General features: G+C 43.9%; 2 protein-coding genes across 5 annotated transcripts in view; one reads left to right on the top strand and one right to left on the bottom strand.

The window, feature by feature from the left end:
* Window positions 1-9,260: 9,260 nt before the first annotated feature.
* HOMEZ (homeobox and leucine zipper encoding) lies at window positions 9,261-16,325 on the top strand. Of its 2 annotated transcripts, none has more exons than XM_027842940.1 (2): window positions 9,261-9,358; window positions 13,481-16,325. In XM_027842940.1, the coding sequence occupies exons 1-2, from the start codon at window positions 9,322-9,324 to the stop codon at window positions 15,073-15,075; spliced, it is 1,632 nt and encodes a 543-aa protein (XP_027698741.1). In that variant the 5' UTR covers window positions 9,261-9,321; the 3' UTR covers window positions 15,076-16,325. The 2 variants fall into 2 exon arrangements, with proteins under 2 accessions (XP_027698741.1, XP_027698742.1); XM_027842941.1 differs by lacking the exon at window positions 9,261-9,358 and adding an exon at window positions 9,519-9,659.
* A 1,957-nt stretch (window positions 16,326-18,282) lies between these two features.
* RNF212B (ring finger protein 212B) overlaps window positions 18,283-23,215 on the bottom strand; it is a 60,656-nt gene continuing 55,723 nt past the window's right edge. For all 3 annotated transcript variants that reach the window (XM_027843165.1, XM_027843166.1, XM_027843168.1), the window contains exons 12-16: window positions 21,999-22,038; window positions 21,344-21,438; window positions 20,352-20,413; window positions 19,499-19,539; window positions 18,283-18,859 (exon numbers count right to left, since the gene is read on the bottom strand). In XM_027843165.1, coding sequence (XP_027698966.1) covers window positions 18,829-18,859; window positions 19,499-19,539; window positions 20,352-20,413; window positions 21,344-21,438; window positions 21,999-22,038 — 269 coding nt within the window. In that variant the 3' untranslated portion in view covers window positions 18,283-18,828. The remainder of the gene's footprint in view (window positions 18,860-19,498; window positions 19,540-20,351; window positions 20,414-21,343; window positions 21,439-21,998; window positions 22,039-23,215) is intronic.

Raw genomic sequence — 23,215 nt, 5'->3', positions numbered from 1 at the left:
GCCAGAATATATAACAGAAAATGCTAAGCAACACAAATTACTACCATACTGAAAGGGCACACATTCACTTTTGAACAAGAGGCTGCAGTCTTGGGGGAAGGAAATTGTTGTTTATCCTTCCTTCCTTGAAGAGAACCATGACATCAGGGAATTGATGACATGACTTGCAGTTGACTTTGAGTGATGGAGGGCTGTGCAAGATCACCAGCCTTACTTTCTTCTCCAGAGCCAGCTGGGTCCAGTGGCCAGATATCAATCAGGACAACTGGAGGTGGCTCAGGATGCAGTGGGAGACCTTGACCCTTTTAAGCTAAGGTCTTTTCAGGTTCTCACTTTGAGTAAGACTGGGGGAAAGAAATATGAGGTAGTTGGAAAGGGCCCTCCTTTTTGTAATTGAATTCCATCACATAACTAAGTTGTAACCCTAACTCATCTGGACTTCATTTTATCCCTGGGTTCCAACTTTTTTCATGTATGGCTCACAAGAAACTGGGTGATAGCCATAATCACTGGGGCTCAGAATCACAAAATGTGTTAAAGCTACAAGGGAACTTAGATTGTCTAGTCCGACTTAATAAATTAGGAAATTGAACTCTGGAGAGATTTAGTAAACTATTCAGGGTCACTCAGATAAGCTAATGGTAGAGCTAGGGCTATAACTTGGGTCCCCTGACTCCCAATCCTGTGTTCTTTCTGTATCAGTTTCCAGGATTAGGTTTTCCCCAGAAAATCCCTGGCCAAAAATAGTTTCTCATTCAACAAGCTCCTGGCTTTTTTGACAAAGGTAAAATAAATCAAACATCTCTCTTCAAACCCCATCTTTAGGCAACAATTTTCACTGTTCCCCTACTAAGCCTTCTAAACATTTCAGTTCAGCAGGCTTTGTTAAGCATCAAAAATGTGTAGAGCATTGTACTAAGTTGCTGCCCAGGCAGAGGGGGATATACAAAGTTCAGATAATACAGGGCCCCTCCCTGCACGTAGTCTGGGGTATGATACATAACAGCAACAATCATAGTATAAAGCAATCCTATGCATCATTAGAGAGTTGCAACCTGATATGTGAGTTCCCAGGGAAGGATGCTAAGGAAGATAGTTACCACCAGAGATTGGGGGGCTGGCAGAGAACTTGGGGAGGCTTTCAGTAAGTGACAATTCATTGAGCTTTGAAGGATACATAGGAATACAACATACATAGGAATTCAACAGTTCTCTGGGAGTGGGGAGAGTATGACAAACTTAAGGTACTGTGAGAACAAAGGTCCCTAGATAGTCAAGTACAGGATACAAGCAAGCAACCAGTTTGACTGGAGCATAGTGTATATAGAGGGAATGGTAGGAGATTAAGCTAGGAAAGGTAGAGTGACAGCTTAGATGACAGGCAAGAAGGAAGCCTTTGAACAATTCTGAATAGGAATGACATAACTAGATTAGTGCATAATGAAGACATCTGGCAGTGGGGGGAAGGATAACTTGAGGGAAGAGAGTAGAGGCAGAAAAACATGTTAACATTTAGGCAGGTAACCATGAGGGCCTAAGCTAGGTTAGTAGCAGTGGGGCTAGGGAAGGATGCAGGTGATGCTACAGAAGAGAATTACTTGGTAAAAAATGGCCTGTGAGGTGAGAAAGAGGTTAAAAAAATTTTTTTTTAACCAGAAAGATGGTGACAAAACAGTTATTAGAAGAAAGAATAGGTTTTAATGGAAAGGTTTTTTAGTTTTTGGTTGGTTTTTGGTTTTGGGGGTTTTTTTTTGGAGCATGTGGAATTAGTTTTCACTTGAAGATATCTGTGTGGAACTCAGGAGAAAGGTCAGGACTTGAAACAAATCTGGGATTCATCTGTGTAAGGACGACATTGTAAGCTTTGGAGAGAAAGTATGTGCAAAGGGAGGCAACGTAGCAGGGAGAAGAGGACCAAGTATAAAGCACTGAGAAATACCTTCCTTAAAGGGTCAGAAAGGAAAGAGATGGAGCCTTCCAACTGAAATTCTGTGATTCTGAGCCATTAGGAGAATCAGAACAGTTTGATGTCTAAGAAGCCAGGGAAGAGAAAGTATCCAGGAGGGACTGGGCAGTAGCCCAAAGAAGTCAAGGTGTATGAGTACTGTCATGATAGAAATTAAGGTAAAATGAGGCAATAAAGTTCCAAGCATTTTCCCTTTATTAGCAAGGTTGGCATTTGCCAATAAAAGGGGTCAATGGACCCTCAGTATCCAAAGACTTCAAATTGGGGACAATGGGATCTTTTATAGTGATTAACTAACTGACAGAAAAATCTCAGGCAACATAGGTGTGGCTTCTAATTGCTAGGCATTTCATTGAGGAGGTGGGATAAATGTCACCTCAGCTCCTCCCCATTACATCACTGGAAGATGAGATCAGTTCTCAGGTGATGACATTAGTCTAGGCAATGGGAGTTGCTACTATAGTTGTGATTGATGAGCTTGACCTTTGCGATGCAAGTTTCCCTAGAACGTGGGGGGCGTGGGAGGGGAGAGGGGAGGTGAAGTTACCAGAGCCGAAGTACAAGTCTTGAGAATAGAATCAAAACCCAAGTGACCTAAGGTTGCCTGAGTACATTTTGCAAGGATAAGGGATTTAGATGCACTGGGAAAGAAAATATTAAATCTATGCTGGCTTGATTAAGTTTTAACAAATAGAATTAAAGGGGCAGCTAGGTGGAGTAGTGGATACAGCACCGGCTTTGGAGTCAAGAGGACCTGAGTTCAGATCCATCCTCAGACACATAACACTTACTAGCTGTGTGACTCTGGGCAAGTCACTTAACCCCAATTGCTTCACTAAAAAAAAAACCAAACAAATAGAATTACAAATCAGTTTTCAATTTCACAGGACTAAGAAAGGTCATTAGATTTGGCATTAAGTCATTGGTAACCTTTAAGAGACCACTTGAAGTTGAGTTGTGTGGGACATAAAAATGTAAGAGCTTGAGGAGAATGGTTTCTGTAGAAACATCAGATATAAACAACTTTTTGATGAAAATTGGTAGTGAACCAGAGGAATGCCTCTGTGGAGGAATTAAGAAGTTGATAATGGCACAGGATGAAAAGACTATTATAATGAATTATAAGAATGCCTTATAATCTGGATTAGTGGAAGGAGTTGCCCAAAGAAGTAAAATCATAGATCCACCAGAATATTGGCAGTGAAAGGAAAGAGACAAATGGGGCTATAGTTGAATTTGCTAGGAAGGTTTGGAGGAGGGCACTAGAAAGACTTGAACATGTTTATAGTCTCATGAGAATGAAGCAGTGGAGATAAAGAGGTTGTATGTGTGTGCTGGGGCAAGGGAGTTGGTTCAATTATTGGAGCAAGGTCCTGGAAGAAGTTGATAGAGGAGTCCAAGAAATGAGGGAAATGGATCAAGGACACAACTAAAAAGAACAGCCTTTGCTAGTACATAGGGATATGATTTCCTCTGAAATAGGATATACTGATTCCATTCAGCAAATGAGAGACCTTTGGATGGCCTCCATCTTCCCATTGAAGTAGGAGATTGTTACCTGCTTTTAAAAGGTCTGATGGTTTGAGAAAAAGTTTTAGAACATTCACAATGGGGCATATGATGTTAACAAGTAGTAAAATGAACTGATGAGTTTTTCCTCTGCCCTCAGCCCTTCCATTTTATTGAAGGTGATAATGAGCAGTGAAGTTGCCTGAAGACTCTGAATCCATGATTCTATCAGCAGCAGATGAGAGGAAATTTAAATCGGCTGAATGTACACTTGCATCCTGACCATGCCCTCACATCCCATAACACTATATGCTTCCAGCTCCACCATGACAATATGTCCCCAACCTCTATATTTTGCCATCTTGCACCTGAGTCTGGATCACCTGTCTGAACACAACACCTTCCCTTACCTCTTTTCCAGATATAAAAATTTATTTTTCTAACAAATGAAAAATAGAGTTAAAATGGAATCTCTGAACCACCTGCACAAGCAGATGTGTTCTGGGCCTGGGAGAGGAGATTTTGTTGGAGGTGGGCGAATGGGCATCCCCTTTGTCAGAGATGGGGCGACACCCTTCTATCGAGAGAGCTGCCTTTTCAAAGTCCAATCAGAACCTCCTGAGTCATAAAGCTGTGCAAGGTGAGGGTGGAATGGAGTGGGCAAAGGTAGCAGAAAGTTAGGGTTTATAGTGGGATACTTACCCTGGTGGTTTTCCAGAATCTTTCAGGCAGTGGAAAAGTCAATAGTGAACAATTTTGGCTTCTTTATATACATTACCAGCTGCTACTACAGTCACAGGAACCACTTTATGGAAGAGAGCTCAGTTTAATTCTTCTTCAAAACAAACCCCCAAGTCTTGAGCTAGGTAGGGTAGGTTTGCCTGAGGGTTACAACCTTCTGTTCCATAGTCATGGGGAATAACAAAGCCTATCTCCTTACAACCATAGGCAGCCGTGAAACAGGGAGGATAAGAAACAGCATAGTGAAGAAGGCATAAAAGCCTTTCTGCCCTGTCCAGAATGGGATAGCAAAGAGTAGACTAATAATAAAGAGAGAAAGTTAGCTTTCCCTCCTACCTTGAAAGGATGAAACCCCCAAGTCTTCTGGCCTCCCTTCCCTCAAACCCCCCCCCCCCATCTTGGTGGTGGTACAGTCTGACTAACTCTAGGTTTGAGGCCAGAATCTTCCTACCCCCAGAAGGGCCTGGACCAAGAATAATCAAGTGCCTCCTAGTTACATCATAATGAGTAAGCTGTGATGTCACTACAGCTTCCCCCCCTTCCCTTCCCATCAGGGTGTTGTAAGTGAAGTTTGATATGCTGAAGGATAAACTGAACATGAGGAACAGAGACTCAAGGAGAGGTGAGTGGGGATTGCCCCATGATACCCAATCCTCCTGGGCTTTCCACCCCACTCCAGCTTTTCCACCCCTGCCTACCCACATCCACCCTTGCCCTCCTCCACCTCCCCAACTCCCATTGCTCAATACCTTCAGGCTTCTTCAGTGCATCTTTTGCTGTCCCAGTCCTCCATTCTAAAAATTATAAGGAGCCTCTCCAGGTTACATTAGTTCTGTCCCTTCATGCAACCAAAGAGAATACTTGCAATAATAGAATCTAACTCACGTGCTGAGTGCATGAGCAAAAAAAAAAAAAGAAAAAGAAAAACAAACCTTAGAGAATTAGTCAAGGTAAGAGTGAAGGAAAAATATGCTTTGCTTCCATACTCATTTCTATCCATAGGAAAAGCAATTTTGTTTTGCTAGAGAAGGCCCTTTACTGCTTCAGTCAATTTAATCTTTCTTATGCTTCCACTTTCTATCTTCCCTCCTATGGAAAATAATTTTAACAATAGAGGGATCCTCTATGTTCTTTTCCAGGGTTTTTCTCCCCTCCTTTGTGGATTCATCTTCCTGAATTCAAATTTAGCCTTGGACACTAGCTGTATTACCCTGAGCAAGTCACTTAACTGTTTGACTTAGTTTCCTCATCTGTAAAATGAGCCAGAGAATGAAATGGCAAACCCCTCCAGTATCTTTGCCAAGAAGACCCTAAATGGGGTCAAGAAGAGTCAGAAGACTAAGCAACAACTCCCTTGTCACGAACTCCTCCTCCTTGGTCTTTCCAGAGCAAGCCCTTGCACCTCTCCTGAGCCACAGAGACAAGATAGCTTCTGAATCAGCTTCGGCTCAATCTTTATGAAATAACCCACCTCCAAAACTTTGCTGCCCTAGGATGGTTCCCATACTCTCCCCAGGGCTAATTAAGGGCTGTGGGAAATCCCCACAATCTGTTTCCTTCCCCCCCCAGTCTGGTTTTATAGCCATAGTGGCATGTCTGCTGGTCAATCCAGGTTTGTTTCATTGAGGTCCTGTCCTCTAGGTTGTAAGACTACAGATATAAATCTGGAAAGGAACTTTAAAGGTCAGCTAGTCCAAACCTTTCATTTTCTTACAGAAAAGGAAACTGAGGCCCAGAGTGATTTGCTCAAGGTCATCTGACTACAAATCCAGTTCCATGCTGTACTAGAACCTGAGGGCTGTAAACTACCGAGACTCTAACTTTACCAGACACAAACGCAAGTGTGCATAGGTTTGACAAATGTCTGGGCTTCCCTCCTAACTGAAAGTGACATCATCCAGGGTTCTAACCTGAGGTGTGGAAAGTTTCTAGGCCTTTATTGTGGATTCATTTTGTGAGGCTATGTCCCTAAAAGATAACATTACCAAATTTTAGTTTGAAGGATACCTACACAACATATATTGACTGGTGGGCAGGAGGGGGAACGTGAATCATGATTACATATAGTTGTATTTCAAAGATCTGAAACAGGACTCATGGCCCAAAACAGGCCTGACAGCACCACAGTTTTGAACAGTTCCCTACAATCAGGATATCTGGTAACCAAAAGGGGCTCTAGACCCTGAAGTAGACCAGTAGAGCCTAAAGTAAAAGCTGGAGGTCTCCCTTGTGAAGGAAAAATTGAGGCCTGCGTATTGAACAAAAAACAGTTCACCTTCTTGAGGCTATTCCCTACCCTTTAAAACATACACTCTTGCTAACTACTTAGCAAGGTGGTTATAAGGAAAATCCTATAGTAATGAGAATTAAGTGTACTGTGAAGAGGACCGAAATGGCAAGAGATTAAAAACTGTAGAAGAAAAGGTGTTATGTAATTTAGTCAGGGCAAAGGGGGTGGCTGAGTTTTCTGGGCTTGTGGAGTCAAGACAACAAGCATTTATTTATTAAGCACTTAATACTCAGCACTGTACTAAACACTGGGAATACAAATAAAAGCAAAAATCAGTCCCTGCTCTCAAGGAGCTCACAGTCTATTGGGGATTGAGGAGAGAGTGCAAGGGGAAAGAGCACAAGCAAACACATTATACTTAGGATAAATTGGAGATAATCAGAGGAAAAGCACTAGTGTTAAGAGGATCTCAAAAGGCTTCTTGGAGAAGATGGGATTTTAGTTAGACTATGGGAGAAGACTGTTTTAGGGCAAACTGAAAGCCCTGAAAGTGTTGCAGCATGACCTAGTGGATCTAGAGCAAAGGTTCCCAAACTTATTTGGCCTACCACCCCCTTTAAAAAAAATTACTCAGTTCCCCCCCAATCTTTCTTTAACCCTTTAACTTTTTTTGAAATTTGCATCATTTCAAAAAATATATAAATAAAAAAGACAGCTTAAATTTAATAGTTTATTGTAAATTTGTGAGTTTTTTCCTGCATTGAAATTTTGATGACAGTAATAGCATCATGTAACTGTATAGTATTGTATTGTAAACAAGTCATTCAGTGCACATATTCCTGCTGATGCATGCTAGACTTCCCGAGAATGCTACAGGATCCCCCTGCCAACACTTGCTTGTTAAGACCTGTCATTGGACTTGACCACTGATTTGTTATAACTTGTATTTTCTGTGTTTAATCTGGAAAATAATGTAATCACTACGACTTTAACTCTGTTACACAACAGATGAAACATATACTAATGGTTTTTTCAAATTTTTCTTCTCTGCTTTCCTTATACTTCCACCACCCTCTTATTTTCATTCAAGGCCCCCCCCCCAATTGCACGGAGGCTACTACTGCCCCCCCGGATCGTTCCAGTGCCCCCCAGGGAGTGGGTATCGCCCACTTTGGGAACCTTTGATAGAAGGCAGTGCTGTGGAGGCAGGAAGGTCTAAGTTCAAATCTTTAACCTGACACACACCAACTGCATCACTGTCCTAGTCACTTAACCTCTTAGTGTCCTCAGGCTACCCTAAGATCATACAAGGTACCTATCAGTATCGGTAGAGGAAGTTCCTCAACTGGAGCTCCCCACACCTGAAGAGTCACAGGTTCTCAGAACTTCACGTATAAGTATGCCCAAAGCCAGGCCAGTGGTTCGGTGGTTTCTAACTTCTTAGGGAAGAGGCATGGCCACTAGGTGGCCCAGTGAAGAGACGCCTGGAGTCAGGGAGACTCATGTTCCTGAGTTCAAATGTAGCCTCAGACACATACTAGCTGTGTGACCCTTGGCAAGTAACTGTGTGCCTCACTTTCCTCATCTGTAAAATGAGCCAGAGAAGTGTGTGGGACAGCGATGACCCTTACCCAAATTAATTCCTTTTCCTGGTAGAAAATAGAAAGGATTTTATTTCGATCTCGAGAAAGGGCGACTTGCACCGAAAGGCAGTGCGATGCAAGACCGAAGGTGGTGTCAGCCAAGCAAGCATTTTTATAGTTCCTAACCGCAACCCCTCCCTATCCCCTACATCTTATCCCATTGACTGGGCTTCAGAGGGCACAATCTAAACCCGAAAAAACTACCCCAGCAACAGCAGGGGAAATTACAGAATCGTTACATAGTTTGCACCTGCCTTTCCCTCCTTCAAGCATCCTCTTAGTACACCCTGTTTTTGTTCATTTCAGATCCTGGGTACACATATATTATTATTAGGGGTCTTTACCTTATTTTACTCGTTTAAGTTTAAATTTTATGAAGGGTCTTCACCAATCTCACTCAGAAGGAAATGGCAAAACCACTTCAGAATCTTTGGGGTCACGAAGAGTCTGAAACGACTAAACAACAAAAAACAGGGAAGGCCTAGCAAAGACACCATTCGTTCTCTAGCCCCAGAGTTAAGGAGCCACCCTCTCCGGGTCTTTCCCAGTCCGAGGGTCTCTAGGGCGGAGTTTAGACGGGTGCTTTTCTCACGTTTGCTCTTAGTCCAGCTAATAGGGATGAGCTCGGAGGCTGGGCTCCGCAAACCACGTGGGTGGCTAGAGGCGGGGCGTGGAAAACCTCTGGCCTGGGGCCCTGAGGGGGCGCCCTCTGCAGCCCACGGAGTGGGTGGGGATGTGCGAGGCCACGCCCTGGCACCCCGGACGTTCCCTGGTAGGCGGCCTCAGGGTTGCGGGGTCTCATCTCCCTGCACCCTGGGCCGGGGGACTTCTTCCCGGAGCCACAAGCAACCAGCAGCCCGCCCCGGCGGGGCCCCACGCAGCCAATAGCGAGCCGGCGGAGCTCCGTGTCCCCAATGGCGCGCCCTAGCCTGTTTCTCCCGCGGCCGCTAGTCCAGCCCCGCCAATCGAGGCTCCCGACCTGCCCCAGCCCGCCTGGGCCTGGACGCCCCGCTCCGCCCCCCCCCCCCGGCCCCGCCCCCCCCCCCACTCCCCTGCTCGGGCCGGGCTCGGCTGGCAGGACCGGCGCAATCCGGGAAGCGAACCCGGCCCGGCCCAACCCGGCTCTGTCCCGCCTGGCCCTCTGTGCTGGCAGGTCCCGTGCTGGCCCCGGGCGGTGGGCCGGTCACTCTGGAGGCTCCCGGGCCCCTGTTCCCTCCCTCTCCCCCCGGTCCATGGTGCGAGGCTGGGAGCCGCCCGGGCTGGACCGCGGTGAGTGACCCCCGAGTGCGGGACCTCCCCCCACCCCAGTCCCGAGGCGTGGCGGACGGGAACCCGAAGCTGGGAGCCCGGCCCGGGACGCGGGCGCTTGCTGCTTGGGGTGACCAGGGCTGTGCGGGTGTCTCGGGCAGGGAAGCAGGGCCCCCACAGCTCTTGGCAACAGGAGGATCGAGACCCGCTCCGGCCCCGGTGCCCCAGACCCGACGCCCTGAAAGCTGCAACTTCCTTTCCCCTTTGGCGCTTTTTTTGTTTCTGTTGTTGTTTTTGGACCTACTGGAAAATGAAGGGGAAGGTAAATTCTCCACCCCGTGCCCGGGCCTGACAGCCCGAAATCCGGGGCTGGGGACGGGCTGCCCGAGGTGCCCCCTCTTTTCTCCCCTGCACAAACACCTCCACCTGGCCCGCCTCCCGGGAGCTGGAGCCGCGCGGCTGGGATTGGGAGTGGGAAGGATGGAGGGAACCAGAGGCATCCCATTCAGAGTTCTTACAGCCTCACGCCCAAAAAGCCAAGGTGTGCGATTTAAGTTTTCCCAGACTGCGAAGGGACCCGCCGCTCCTTGCCCCAGGTGGGCAACTAGCAGTCCCAGGATCCCGAGGTCGTCTTCCCAAGCACCCTTCCGAGCCAGGCTGGGGTTTGGCCCATCCCCCCCCATTCGACTAGGCACAGCCCCTTTTTGCCAGGTTCAAATCCTGTTGATTCCCTCTCCACCCTTCATCCCCACCCCCATATGCTTATCTTTAAATCTGTGCCACCATTTCCTTTGCTCATTTTGGAGAGTAAATTCTTGGGGCCCCAAAATCCCCTGGTCAATAAATTACCCTAGACTGTGCTGCTGCTGCCTGAAACTTTGGGGTCTTTGTTATTCAGTCATGTACGACTCTTCATGACCTCATTTCTGGTCTTCTTGGCAAAGATACTGGAATGGTTTGCCTTTTTCAGTGTCTTCCCATATTGCAGATGAGGAACTGAGGCAGATAGAGGTTAAGTGACTTGCCCACAGCTAGTACATGTCTAAGTTTGCATTTGAATTCAGATCTTCTTGGCTCCAAGCCTTTAGCTCTGTCCACTGTACCGGCCAAAGCTGGGGATCTTTGGCAGGCTTCTATGATTTACCCAGCTTCCACTCCATAACTCAAGGCTCTGGCTCGAAATGAATACCAGGGTCCCTCCCTCGGTGCGGGAAGAAAACCTGGGCTGGACTCCTTAAATCACCCTACTCTCCCCGGCATTCTAACTAATCCCCAGCCCCCGCCCTTCTCCCTACCTCTGCAAGTTTTGTCTCCTGGGCTTTCTTTCTTTGCTTAGGGGAAATGAATGCCCTAGAGGAAGTAAGAGAAAGTATGAATCGGAATTGATTGTTTTATCCCGAACTTGGAAAGGTTGGAAGTGTGTGTATGTGAAGCAGGGGGAGCGCTTAAAAATAAAAAAGACAGATTTTTTGAAGATGCAGTTGAAACTTCCTAGTCATACCTTTAACCTCAACTCAAAACTGGACCTAGAAACCTTGTAGTGCCTTCTATTCTGCTTTTTGTTTGTGGATAGGACCTACTCAAAGTATTGTTTTATGTTTTTCATGAATCAGCCCCTGGATGTGGTTAGTGGTTTTCTCCCCTTTCCAAACCAAATTCTTCTGGGGAGGAATCAGCCCATATAATGCATTTTTCAAACTAGGATCTCTGCAGTATTCATGGTGGGTTTCAGTTTCTAGGCCAAAGGATTCCAGAGTGCTTTTGTGACCATATTAGCAGTGATCTCTCTCTGCCACCACTATCTCCCTGGCCAAACATTAGGGGTAAGCTTCTGAGAGAGGTAGGATCCTCTGTTCTATGGCTAATAATCATAGCCCTCACATTTACATGGCACTTACAAATTTGCAAACAGTTTTAAATGCTTTATGGAATTTGATTATTACAATAATACGGTCTGTTGTTATCTTCATTTTACAAATGAGGAAAGTGAGAGTCAGAGATAATGAGAAATTTGTCTGGGGTTATATTGCTACTAAAGTGCCTGGAACATGACTTCTGGTCAAGCAACTAGCCAATAAATCATGTTTTGTTATATACCGTAACTATATACCATAACTAGCAAGAAAGATAATTGGGGCTTAGGGATTTGGGTCTTTCTACCCTTAAAACATGTCCCAATTTTGCCTTTTTACCCTACCTTCCCCCAATATGTGCAAAGATATGTTCCTTGTCTCTAAACCACCCAACAAAACTGAGAAAATAGAAAATATAGGAAAACTCTTGATTCCAGCTAATCTTCCTAGTCTATATCTTGCACTATCTTCAGAATTCATTAGGCATTTGCCTCATTTGTCTTATCATAGGATCATAGGAAAGTAGATTTTAAACTGGAAGGGACTTCAGAGGGCATTTGTCAACAATTTTTTCCTCCCCACCTCACATTTTACAGGTGAGAAAACTAAGGCCCACACATAACAGTGAGCATCAGAGGCAGGTTTTGAATCCAGGTCTTCTGACTCCATAGCCAGTTCAAATTCAGCTGTGTGACCATCAGTGATACTCTAGGGCTAGGAGGTACAGTGAACTCACTGAACTCACTCAATAATCATGAAAAATCTGGCAGCATATGTGTCTAGGCTCCTCATCCAACCTTCTGAAACAAGCAGACCCAGGGTCTCCTTTACCTTCTCAGCTCATTAAGTGTCATTTGCATTGAGATATTGCTCACCTCAGAATAGTAACATTTTGTACTGGGAAGTATTTTTTCATAGAGATAAAGGAGAAGGGGATTTATTCCAAGGTAACAACTACCATCTTATATTTATATAACATTTTACAGTTTACCAAGCACTTTCACATTCATTATCTCATTTGGTCAGTAAGAGAGAAAGCGTCTCCATTTTATATGTGAGGAAGCTTGGGCCCAGCAGAGATTAAATAACTCCACCAATATCACAGGGCTCATAAATATCAAGGTAAACCTCTCAAATCCAGTGTTCTTCACACTATTCCTCAATAGTCTCAAGTAAGAGGGATAGTAAATACAGTAATGGAAGCACACAGTAGCAAGGCTATCGAGAGCCGGGGTTATAATTCAAGGTACTGAGGAGATGTTTGGGAAAATTAGCAAAGCTTATGAGAATGGGGAGTCTTCAAGGACAGTCCAGTTGTTGGGTTTCTTGTTTGTTCTTCTCCACCCTCACCATTCTGCCTGGGAGATGCTTTAGAGCGACTGCCTACTTTAGGCAGAACTACTGAAGGAGCTGCCCTTTCACCCACAGAGTCTCTGCCAACTTCTGTCTTCAGAGGACCACTGAGTGGAAAAGATGAAAGCAGCCCTTCTGCACTGTGTAATGAGGGAGTGTGTTAAGCACCCAGAGTTCCCTAGGGAGTGGCTGAGCAGCTGGAGGAGACAAAGGCAGGAGGGGGTGGGGGTAGGGAAAGGGTTAACCTTTGTTCAGACGATGACTTAGTGATGAAGAGAATTCTCCCTCCCTTCTCCACCACCACTCGACCTGTGTATGTGTATGTCCCTGGTAGGAGTGAACCATCCCAAAAACCTGACCTGCTTCTCTCTTTTTTGCCTGAGAAGAGCAAAAAGTGAAGTCACCAGGTCTGGGCTTAAGGTGTACTGTCTTGTTTGTCTTAGCTAAGCTGGAAACATGGCAGGTACTCCCTTCCCCTTCTCACAGGATCCCCACTCCCAAATTGCAAAGGGCTCACAGTAGGGATTTAGGGGAGAGGGAGGAGCTACTTCCCCACCTGGGTTGCAACGACCCTTTGTATAGCTAGCACCTTCTTGTAAGTTATCATTAAAATTATAAGAAGGGGAAGAAAAATAGACCTGTCTGTCCTTGTCAAAGCTTTCCACATCCTAGTGAACAGTTTGTGACAAATACAAATATCAGAGCTCCTATTTCTTTTAAAAGAGACTGACTTACCATTTACCCCCCACTAAAGTTGATGGGTGAGGGTGCAGGACTCCTAGAGGGAATTGGAATTGGGATAAGATAGGATATATAAAAGTGTACACATGGTCATTTCCTCCCCTCATTGCCACACAGATTTTGATGATAGAAGCCAGGGAAGAGGGGAGGCAGGTAAGAGAGCCTAGTGGTTAAATTATTTCTCTTCTTGTTACAGCCATTTCAGAAGGCCACAAGTCAGAACTTACCATGCCCCCAAACAAAGAGGCTAACAGTTTTGCCAGCCCCCCCGCAGGGCTCATCTGCCTCCCTCCTATCTCAGAGGAGCTGCAGCTCGTGTGGACCCAGGCTGCCCAGACCAGTGAGCTAGATGGCAACGAGCACTTGTTACGGACTTTCAGTTACTTTCCCTACCCCAGCCTAGCAGACATTGCACTGCTCTGCCTTCGCTATGGACTGCAGATGGAGAAAGTTAAGACCTGGTTTATGGCCCAGCGCCTCCGCTGTGGCATCAGCTGGTCATCAGAAGAGATTGAGGAGACTCGGGCCCGGGTTGTCTACAACCGGGACCAACTCCACTTCAAATCCCTTCTTTCTCTTACTCATCATGCAGGGCGACCCCCTGAGGATGTTCCACCCACCCCAGTGCCACCCCCAGACTCGGCTGGCACCCACATTGGCCCTCTGACACTTAGTGAGCCCCCTCAGGTGAAACGGTTAAAGATGGAGCCTGAAGAGTCCTCCTTACTGCCCTTGAGCCACCACAAGGCCAAGGAACCCCTGGTTGCACCTGGCAGTGGGGCCTTCCCCCATCAACCTGGTTTCTGGCAGGAACTGCAAAGTGGTCTCTCCAAGGAGCTGATAAGCAGAGGTCTTGACCATCAACCACACAGCCTGGGAACTACTGCCTGGGATCACTCTACTGGCTTCCATCTGTCACACACTCGGGACAGGCCCTCACCTATTGCATTACTTGCCAATAGCTGCAAGCAGGAGCCAGCATCCATCCTGCCTCCTTCCTCTACCTCTTCTTCCTCTTTCCAAGTAATGGCTAATGGAGCCACTGCCTCCTCTAAACCCCTTCAGTCACTGGGATGTGTTCCTCAGCCACCCTCCCCCAACGAACAGGCACTACCTCCACATTTGGAGCCTGCTTGGCCACAAGGTCTAAGACATGGCCCAGGGCCAGGCAGAGTTGCTTCAGCAGAGTACTACTTCCCAGATATGCAGCGACAACGTAAGACCAAGCGCAAGACCAAAGAGCAGCTGGCCATTCTAAAGTCCTTCTTTTTACAGTGTCAGTGGGCTCGGCGTGAGGATTACTGCAAACTGGAACAAATCACTGGCCTACCTAGACCTGAGATTATCCAATGGTTTGGTGACACCCGCTATGCCCTCAAGCATGGACAACTGAAATGGTTTCGCGATAATGCAGTGCCTGGCCCCCCCAGTTACCAGGAACCAGCTACCGCTACTCCACGACCTCTAGCCTGGCCTTTACAAGAATGGACTGAGATGCCTCCACTGCCCCTCCCTCCCCGTCCCCCAGACACAAGTCCCCTGGAACGGTACTGGATAGTCCACCAACAGTTACGAGAAGATGACCTCCCTCGACTGAGTCTAGAGTCAGGGTTGAGCACCCAGCAAGTGTTAGACTGGTTTTATTCTCGTTCACCTGAGCCAGCAGAGGTGGTAGTTTGTCTGGATGAAGAGGATGAAGAAGAAGAGGAAGAAGACCTTCCAGAAGAGGATGGGGGTGAGGAGGAAGAGGAGGAGGAAGAAGAAGAGGATGAAGTGATCATACAGGATTGAATGGGGAATTGGGGAGGGGGGTGTTATTAGAAGATGAACCAACTTAGTGACTGTTTAAACAAACAAAAAAACCCTCATTTTTCTTACCTTGTTGTCAAAGAACTGAAAGGCTGTGTGTTTGGTGGGGGGAAGGTAGAGACATAGAAAGTGAGGGTCTTGGGGTGGGGGGTGGAGGCCAGAGACCAGAAATATGAAATATGGGTCTTCTGTCCTTTATCATTCCTTTTTTTGAAGAGAGTGGGGAATTTGACCCAAACTACCTTGGGTTGCCACCAGAACCTAGATCGATATCTCTCTCTCTCTCTCCCTCCCTCTTCCCCTCCCTCCCTCTCTTTACCTCCTTCCCTCTCCTCCCCACCCCCCCAGCTTGTGTTGCCCTTTTTGTCCTAGTTTACTACAGTGACTGGAATTAGGTCTCAATTCTTGGAGGCCATGATTACTCATATAAAGATAATTGATGAAGGAAAGTAAAGAGAGTTCTGATTGAAGTTCAGCAGAAACTTATGTATGGTTCAGTGCATCTTGCCATTTCTGCTACATTTTCCTTAGTATGAGGGTCAAAGCTGCCTCACTCTCTTCCATCTGAGTGCATATCTAAGGCATGATGTAGGGTAGAACCTTGGCCTGTCTCTAACTCACATATTTCCTTATTCTCTCCACTTTAACTCAAACCTCATGCTATTCTTATCTACTTATCCACACTCTGTCACCAGCAGCAAATGTACTACTTGTAATGTTAAGATTCTATTTTTTTTTAAACTAACTTTGACATAACCACCCTGCTCCTTATATGCCCCTTTGCTGGATCAAGCCTTGTCCACATTCTACCCATATCATGGCAATTTTCCCAGTGAGCACAAAGAAAGTACTGCAATAATGTAGTGGCTGATCTAGATGAAATCTATAGATGGTAGAAAATAGAGCAAAAACTTAACCCTAAGAGAAGCAAATAGTGATGAGGTGTCTGCTATTCATGAACTCAATGGAAGATGGTCCCAGGTTTGGTTTTACAAACCAGTCCCCTGTTACATCTCTATTGCCCATATTGCAAGGCCAGAGCTACATAAGAGACTGGCATTTCATTTGTTTGGGGGATTGGTTTTGTCACTAGGGGAAGAATCTTTTTTCCACCTTAATTTATGTTGAATGTCTTGGAATAGAGGGACTATGGCCTCTGCCTAAATTAATCTTTGGTTTGTTATGGAATGGTTTTCATCAGTTGGTGTTGGATAAAAAGAAAGTGTAAATCATTGGGCTGTTTCTTTTTGAAGATGAAGAAAAAGGGGAAGGACCCCAGATTGCCAGAATGTAATAAAAAGGCAAATAAAAAATCGTCTCTTTCCTCCACTTTGCCATCCCTGCAGGCTAGACTCCTGGCTTAGAATCCTTAAGGAGTAAGTTGAGATAGTATTTAACATTTATGATTTACTACATTTTTATTTTTATTTTGGAGAGAATGTGGGAGGATTGTGATAAAAAAAAAGGAAGCAATAAACCAGAACTCCTAGAAGAAATTGAACAAACCCAAGGCAGTTCTCTCTCTCTGCCACCAAATGGTAATATTTAATATTTTTTAACCTTTCCAACAGGGCAATAGAAATGAAAGAGCATTGGCTCTTCAAGGTATCCTTTCTACTTGCTGTTGTATAAGCTTTATGCTACAAAAGATGCTTATAAGAGAGGTATTCAGGGAACCTCCAAGGAAAAGTGGGATCCTAGTTCTGTTACAGTCACTATATCCAACGTCTTGTTCTAAGGTTTGTCTAAGTATTTCTACCCCAAACCTGAAAAATACTCAGCCTTACAGGTGGCCATGTAGGCCAACCTCTACCTGAAGCATGAACCTTTATGACATTCCAGACACAATGTCATCCAGCTTCTATTTCAACATCTTGGTTAATAAGAAACACGTTACCTCATGAAGCAGCCCACTCTGGTGGGAGTTTTTTGTGTTTGTTTTTTGTTGTTTTTTGACAACTCTAAAGAAGTGGTTACATTAAAATGAAGTGATAAAGTCTGCCATATAATACTTTAAGTACAATTAGTATATACTATCTCATTGGAACCTCACAACAATCCTTTGAGGTAAATAGCGAACCATGTCATACCCAATAAGGATGAAGAAACAGGTTCAGAGACAGATTAAGTGACTTGTTCATGGCCACATAGCCTGGAGTGTTGGAGAAGTTGAATCTAGAACTCTCCAGACTCCCAAGAACATCAGCCTTTCCATCACACCATGATGCTTCCATGGAATTTCCTCCTTGCTTCTAATGCTGACCTCTGGAGCCAAAGAATAAGCCTATCACATCATATCCTCAAGACTATGAATACCTTAGTTTTCTAGTCCATACATCACAGGAAACTGGATTTGATTGATTGTTTCACGTATAAATAGTATATGTGGCATCTTCCACGTATCCAGAAAGTTAAACTGAACTGATCCTTTTACCATAACGCTGCCTAGTTTAGTACACTCAATAGTCATGAGTTATGTTTTAGACTAAAGGTCATTCAGGAGCTATTTCCCCCCCCCCACCTTAAAAATCACTAAGGAATATTGATAGTATATTCCATCTAGAATGGGGAGTGTGGTTACTGCTTGAAATTCTGACATGGTACTTAGTGGCGACTCTGTTACTAACAATGTACTGCTTCCCAATGGACTTTTCGGGGGTTCCTTGAATAGACATAGACACTTGCAATAATAGTGTGGATAATATTTAGTAGTTGGGGGTTCAGTTTTGCCATGTATTCTTCCTGGATGGATTGTTATTCCTTAAAAAAAAAAAACCCTTCTCCCAGGATAACACATGAACTCTCTATAAGCCACTCGATCTTTATGTAGTTGGAGTTATTTGATGTTTAATAATAATGGAGTAGTGGTGAAGTACCCTCCAGATAGCTCATTCACTCATGAATAACCTCTCCCTTCCCATCAAAGCTTTAAAGCAAATAGCCTCTGAATTGGCTCAGTAATGGAATGTTTCTTTACCTTCTCTACAACCCCAGAGCTCTTAACCATGCTTAGGGAGATGGAGAACCTTGATGATTCTCTGCTTTAAATTGTGTGGTTGGTACAAAGAATATTGATGACAAGAAAAATCTTCCTAATTATTTTTGTCTTTATGAATCAATAAATTGGGAACATAAGTGCTTCCACTCCTATCTTTACAGGAAAAAAAAAACAAGAAGGGAAAAGTCCATTTAATAGTAACTAGGCATAAAAGGGGCTACAAGTATATGGATATAATATGTAAGCACAGGACAAAGTAGAGAGAGGAAGAACTGAATCTAATGCTGAGGGCTTGCTCCTGGCCATGGGAAATGCTACCCTGAACTAAGAAATGAAACAATTTTGAAGTGTAGTTGGTGAATATGTGTTCACCACGTTTGTACTGGGGCCTGTTTACATCCTGCATTTCAACTGCAACTGCATGAGATAATAATATTTACATGTGACCTGTGGGAGGAAAAATAGCCATCTTTCCAAAGCACCCATATATAGAAGTATCTTAGGTCTGCCTCTTTTCCCAGATACCCAAAAAGCAAAGGAATCTTTGAGTAGATAACAGTGTACCTTGAAAGCAAGAAGGATTAAGAGATCTTTTTTTTTTTTTAACACTCTGGGAACATCCTGAAGAAGATTAACTACAACTATAGTGTGTCCCACTGGCAACATATACAGGATAGTATGGGGACATAGGGAAGAGTTTGATCCAAAAGCAGGGAAAGGCCCATGCCTCACTCTCACTAATCGCATCGGCCTCTGTTGGTGGAGAACCTGCAATGAGGAGAGGAATACAGAGCTGTTATACACAACAACAAGGAAGGCACCAAAGCACTCACGATGCAAGTCACTAGGCATAATTTTTTTTTGTTTGATTTTTTTTGGGGGGGGAGGGTTAGGCAATGGGGTTAAGTGACTTGCCCAAGGTCACACAGCTAGTAAGTGTCCAGTGTCTGAAGCCAGATTTGAACTCAGGTCCTCCTTACTCCAGGGCCAGTGCTCTATCCACTGTGCCAACTAGCTGCCCTATTTTTTTTTTTTTTTTTTGGCTAGGCAATGGGATTAAGTGACTTGCCGAGGGTCACACAGCTAGTAAGTGTTATGTGTCTGAGGCCAGATTTGAACTCAGGTCCTCCTGATTCCAGGGCCAGTGCTCTATCCATTGTGCCACCTAGCTGCCCCCAACTAGGCATAGTTTTCAGGGGAAATGTGATATTACTCTCTCATCCTCCACCTAAACTGCAGTTTATTCTATAGGTCACAGGGAGTAGGCAAAGTCTTTAATGTCCCTGTCCCTCTGGTGTGCAGGATCTTCTGCAAACTTTTCAGGGACATTTGTAGAGTGACGACTCATCTTTGGCATCCCTATTCTTGCTAAGGAGAAATATATAGAATAAGGTGCAAGTTACCTACCTACTTTGATGCAATTGAGGTGTCTGGGAGGTGACCTGGAGCTAAGAAAAGAAAGTTTTGTTAGAAATATTCTTAAAGACTAAACAATGGAAATTAACCTAAAGCATGGGTTTTATCATTCATCTGGTTAATGCCTTTTCCATAGAGACCTCTCCTACTCTTTCTTGGCCATGTGCTTATTTCAGTAGATCAGACTGATAAATACTGATCTATTTCAGTAGATCAGACCCCTGGGTCTATCCCAGGAGTGGGGAACCTTCAGCATCCAGGTTACATGCGGCCCCCTAAGTCCACAAGTACAGCTCTTTGACTAAATCCAAATTTCAGTTTTTTTTGTTTTTTTGTTTTGTTTTGGCAATTGGGGTTAAGTGACTTGCCCAGGGCCACACAGCTAGTAAGTGTCAAGTGTTTTGGTCTGAGGCCGGATTTGAACTCAGGTACTCCTGACTTCAGGGCCGGTGCTCTATCCACTGCGCCACCTAGCTGCCCCTGAATCCAAATTTCACAGAAAAAATCCTTTTATTAAGGGGATACTATCCTCTTGCATAAAAAGCATCATTGAAGCTACCTTCCCCAGGGGTAAAAAAAAGTATCCGCTGGAAATATTTATCTTTTGGAAATGTGACAAGACTCAATAGAAAATGGTAAACAGCAACTATAACAACAATAAACCCCACCCACTTCAGAACTTTCCCTATAGTGCTCTGATAACCCAGGTCATTACCCATAATTTACACCCTGCCATTCTAGCTAAAAGCCAGAGTTGGGCCCTTTCCTACTATATCTTTTAGTTCAGAGGCCCAAAGAGCAGTGGGTTATTTATGCAAAATTAGGTGAGTTAGGTAGGGCTCACCTGCAGGACTGGTAGCTGGAAAGCCACAGGAGTCTCTGGTGCTGATCTACCAACACTCTGGCCTGAGTGAGCAGAAAAGACAATTACCCATCAGGAATTCTTAAATGCTGTGGGCCCCAGTGGCAGGGAAACAGAGGCAGGCATAAAGGGTTGGCTTATCTGTAAAGCCATTAGCAAATAACTAAAGGGGAGATGATGAGGTCCACATTTCTTTCATAAGGCTGGGGTCTGAGATTTAAGTTCAATTAAATAGAAAGTGCTTAGAGATGGAAGGACAGTTAAGAAAGATGATGAGATGGCAGTCGTCCAAGAGAGGTACACACAGATTACTTTTTGGTTTTAGAATTCATCATCAGTGAAAATAAGCTCCTTCCTAGTTTGCTGACAACAACCAAATACAGTGGTTTCCACTATGGTAACTGAATATTTTGGCCCAATGTGAATTAGGAGATTAGGGTAATTACTACTCATGTAAAACTACCAAAAAATTTCAATTTATTTGTCCTTTTTTTTTTTAATCCAGTACGGCCCAGCGTGTGAGAAATTTGTTATAAAGTTGCTCAACCAACAGTGCATTGTATGTTTCTATCTTGAAGCTAAAACATAAAGAGATTATGTGTCTCAATAGTATCAGACATCCATTCCCTTTCCCTTGACCTTAATACAAAATGTCTAAGGACCTCTCCCCACCCCTGCTTACTTTCACTAGTGAGCAGAGACAAATTAGTTGTCAGTAGTGTGACAACACCTCTTACATTGACTGCTTGAGGTTTAGTTTGGATTCACATTTTAATCATTATGACCCATAAAATAATAGTTTTTTCCCTTTCTTGGCTCCTAAGATTATTTAAAATAAATTATTTCCAAAAAGATTGTTTTCCATTTAAATTTTGTTCCATTAAAATGCCAAAAAGCATGTTTTTGGCTGGGGAAAGTGCTGGAAATATGAATGAAATTTTAAACCACTCCTCTTCGAATGTAATTCCACTTACTTGAGCTGCTGGGCGTGAGACCTGTATTCCCACCAATACCATCTAGATAAGGCCTGACAGAGGAAATCCCTGGTCCTGAGGAAGCAGAGAGAGCCCTAAAGGAGAATGGGTGAGAAAGGAGCTGTCAGTAGAGAGAATGAAATATCGAATTTTATGTATGGGGCAGTACATATATTTCAGACCAATTTGCACAGCCAAAATTACCCAAAGCAAGAATACCCAATTTATGGTATTTAAAATCAGAGAGTCTAGGCAATGGCATCTAAATAGTGTGGCTATGGAGGTCAGCTTTGGTGGGGGGAGAGTGGGTAGCAAGCAAATAAGATTCAGTAGTGAAAATTTGAGAGAGCAATCTTTGCTCCTAAGGGAAGCACAATGTGGAAAGAGGAACACCCAAAAGGCCATAGACTTAGAACTAAAGGGGACTTTAAAGGTCATCTGGTCCAATCTGCTCATTTTATAGTGGAAGAAACTGAAACCCATAGACATTAAGTGATTTGCTCATGGTCACTTGGTGGCAGAACCAGGATTAGGACCTACAACCTCTGACTCTAAATCCAGGACTTTTGTATACTGCATGATGGATGGATGGCTAGCAGAGTATAATTAAGGCAACCATCAGGTCCCAAAGTGAAGGGGACATATTGCAACTCACCAATAAGATAGGCTATTAGTAGAAGCTGGTGAAGGAGTGTCTGAAAAGCATAAAAAAAAGCAATTAAGATAATCAATGAACTGGAAAGATTCAGATATACTGGTGATAGGAGAGACAGAATTGAGGGCTGCCACTGAAAGAAAAGTAAGTTAAGGGTATGAGGCAATAATGCCTCACCCCCTCATGATCACTCCATATACTGGCAATCAAAGCATCTACTCCATATATCAGGATATGTTATTATTGTCTTGGTGTGACCCCTGACAAGATGTGCCTCATGAAATACTGCAGAAGAAACAGAACATACTAAAAAAAATTATAATTATTTAATATATTATTACAGTAATAAGTTTCTATGTCCTAAATACAGTCATTCCCCAAATGACTCTGTCCTCATGTAAGGAAATCAGGAGTTATCTAGGCAAATCCATATGGGAACCATAATCTAATTCAATCCAACAAGCATTTATTAAACTGCAATGTATAAAGCATTGTGTTAGGTGTTGAAGATTCAAAGATAAAATTAAAAAGTGTCCCTGTGCTCAAGGAGTCTACATATAACATGTAAACAGACAAGTGAAAGTGAAAATAAGTGACTGTGCTAGGCACTGTGTTAAGTCTTTTTATAAATATTATTTCAGTGACTCATTGCCAAAAGGATACAGTTATATGGATGACTCCTGGTGGATCTTGTGTACCATATCTAACTATAAAGTTTTTAATGAAGGAAAGGAAAAGGTTGCTAAAAAGCTTAGAAACCAAAGATTACAACAATGGAGTTAGGTCAGAAATATTCATTAGATGAACATTTCTCAGTGCTAGCATTAAAACTCAGTACTAACATAAAGACTTCTTTTAAAAACCAAAGGAAACATATGGTGCCTGACTGTTAAGACTCTGAAACAAGCAGTGAATCTGTCAGACCTAAATCAATCTAGCCATAAAATAAAAAAGAAATAAGTTACAGAGATGAGTAAAATTTTGGAAAACTTAAAAAAATATTATTTCATTTTATCCTCATAAACAACCCTGTGAGGTAGAAACTATTATTATCCTCATTTTAAGGAAACTGAGGTTAAGTGACTCGCACAGGTACTACATGACAATTACATGTAGTAAATGTCTGAAGTTGGATTTGAACTTAGATCTTCCTGATTCTAGGCCCAGTACTCTATCCACTATTCTACCAGCTGCCTCTATAAAAATATATACATGAT

Source organism: Vombatus ursinus, unplaced genomic scaffold (genome assembly GCF_900497805.2).
Source record: "Vombatus ursinus unplaced genomic scaffold, bare-nosed wombat genome assembly UNPS02014894.1, whole genome shotgun sequence".
NCBI lineage: Eukaryota > Metazoa > Chordata > Mammalia > Diprotodontia > Vombatidae > Vombatus > Vombatus ursinus.
This window is presented reverse-complemented; position numbering and strand designations above follow the sequence as displayed.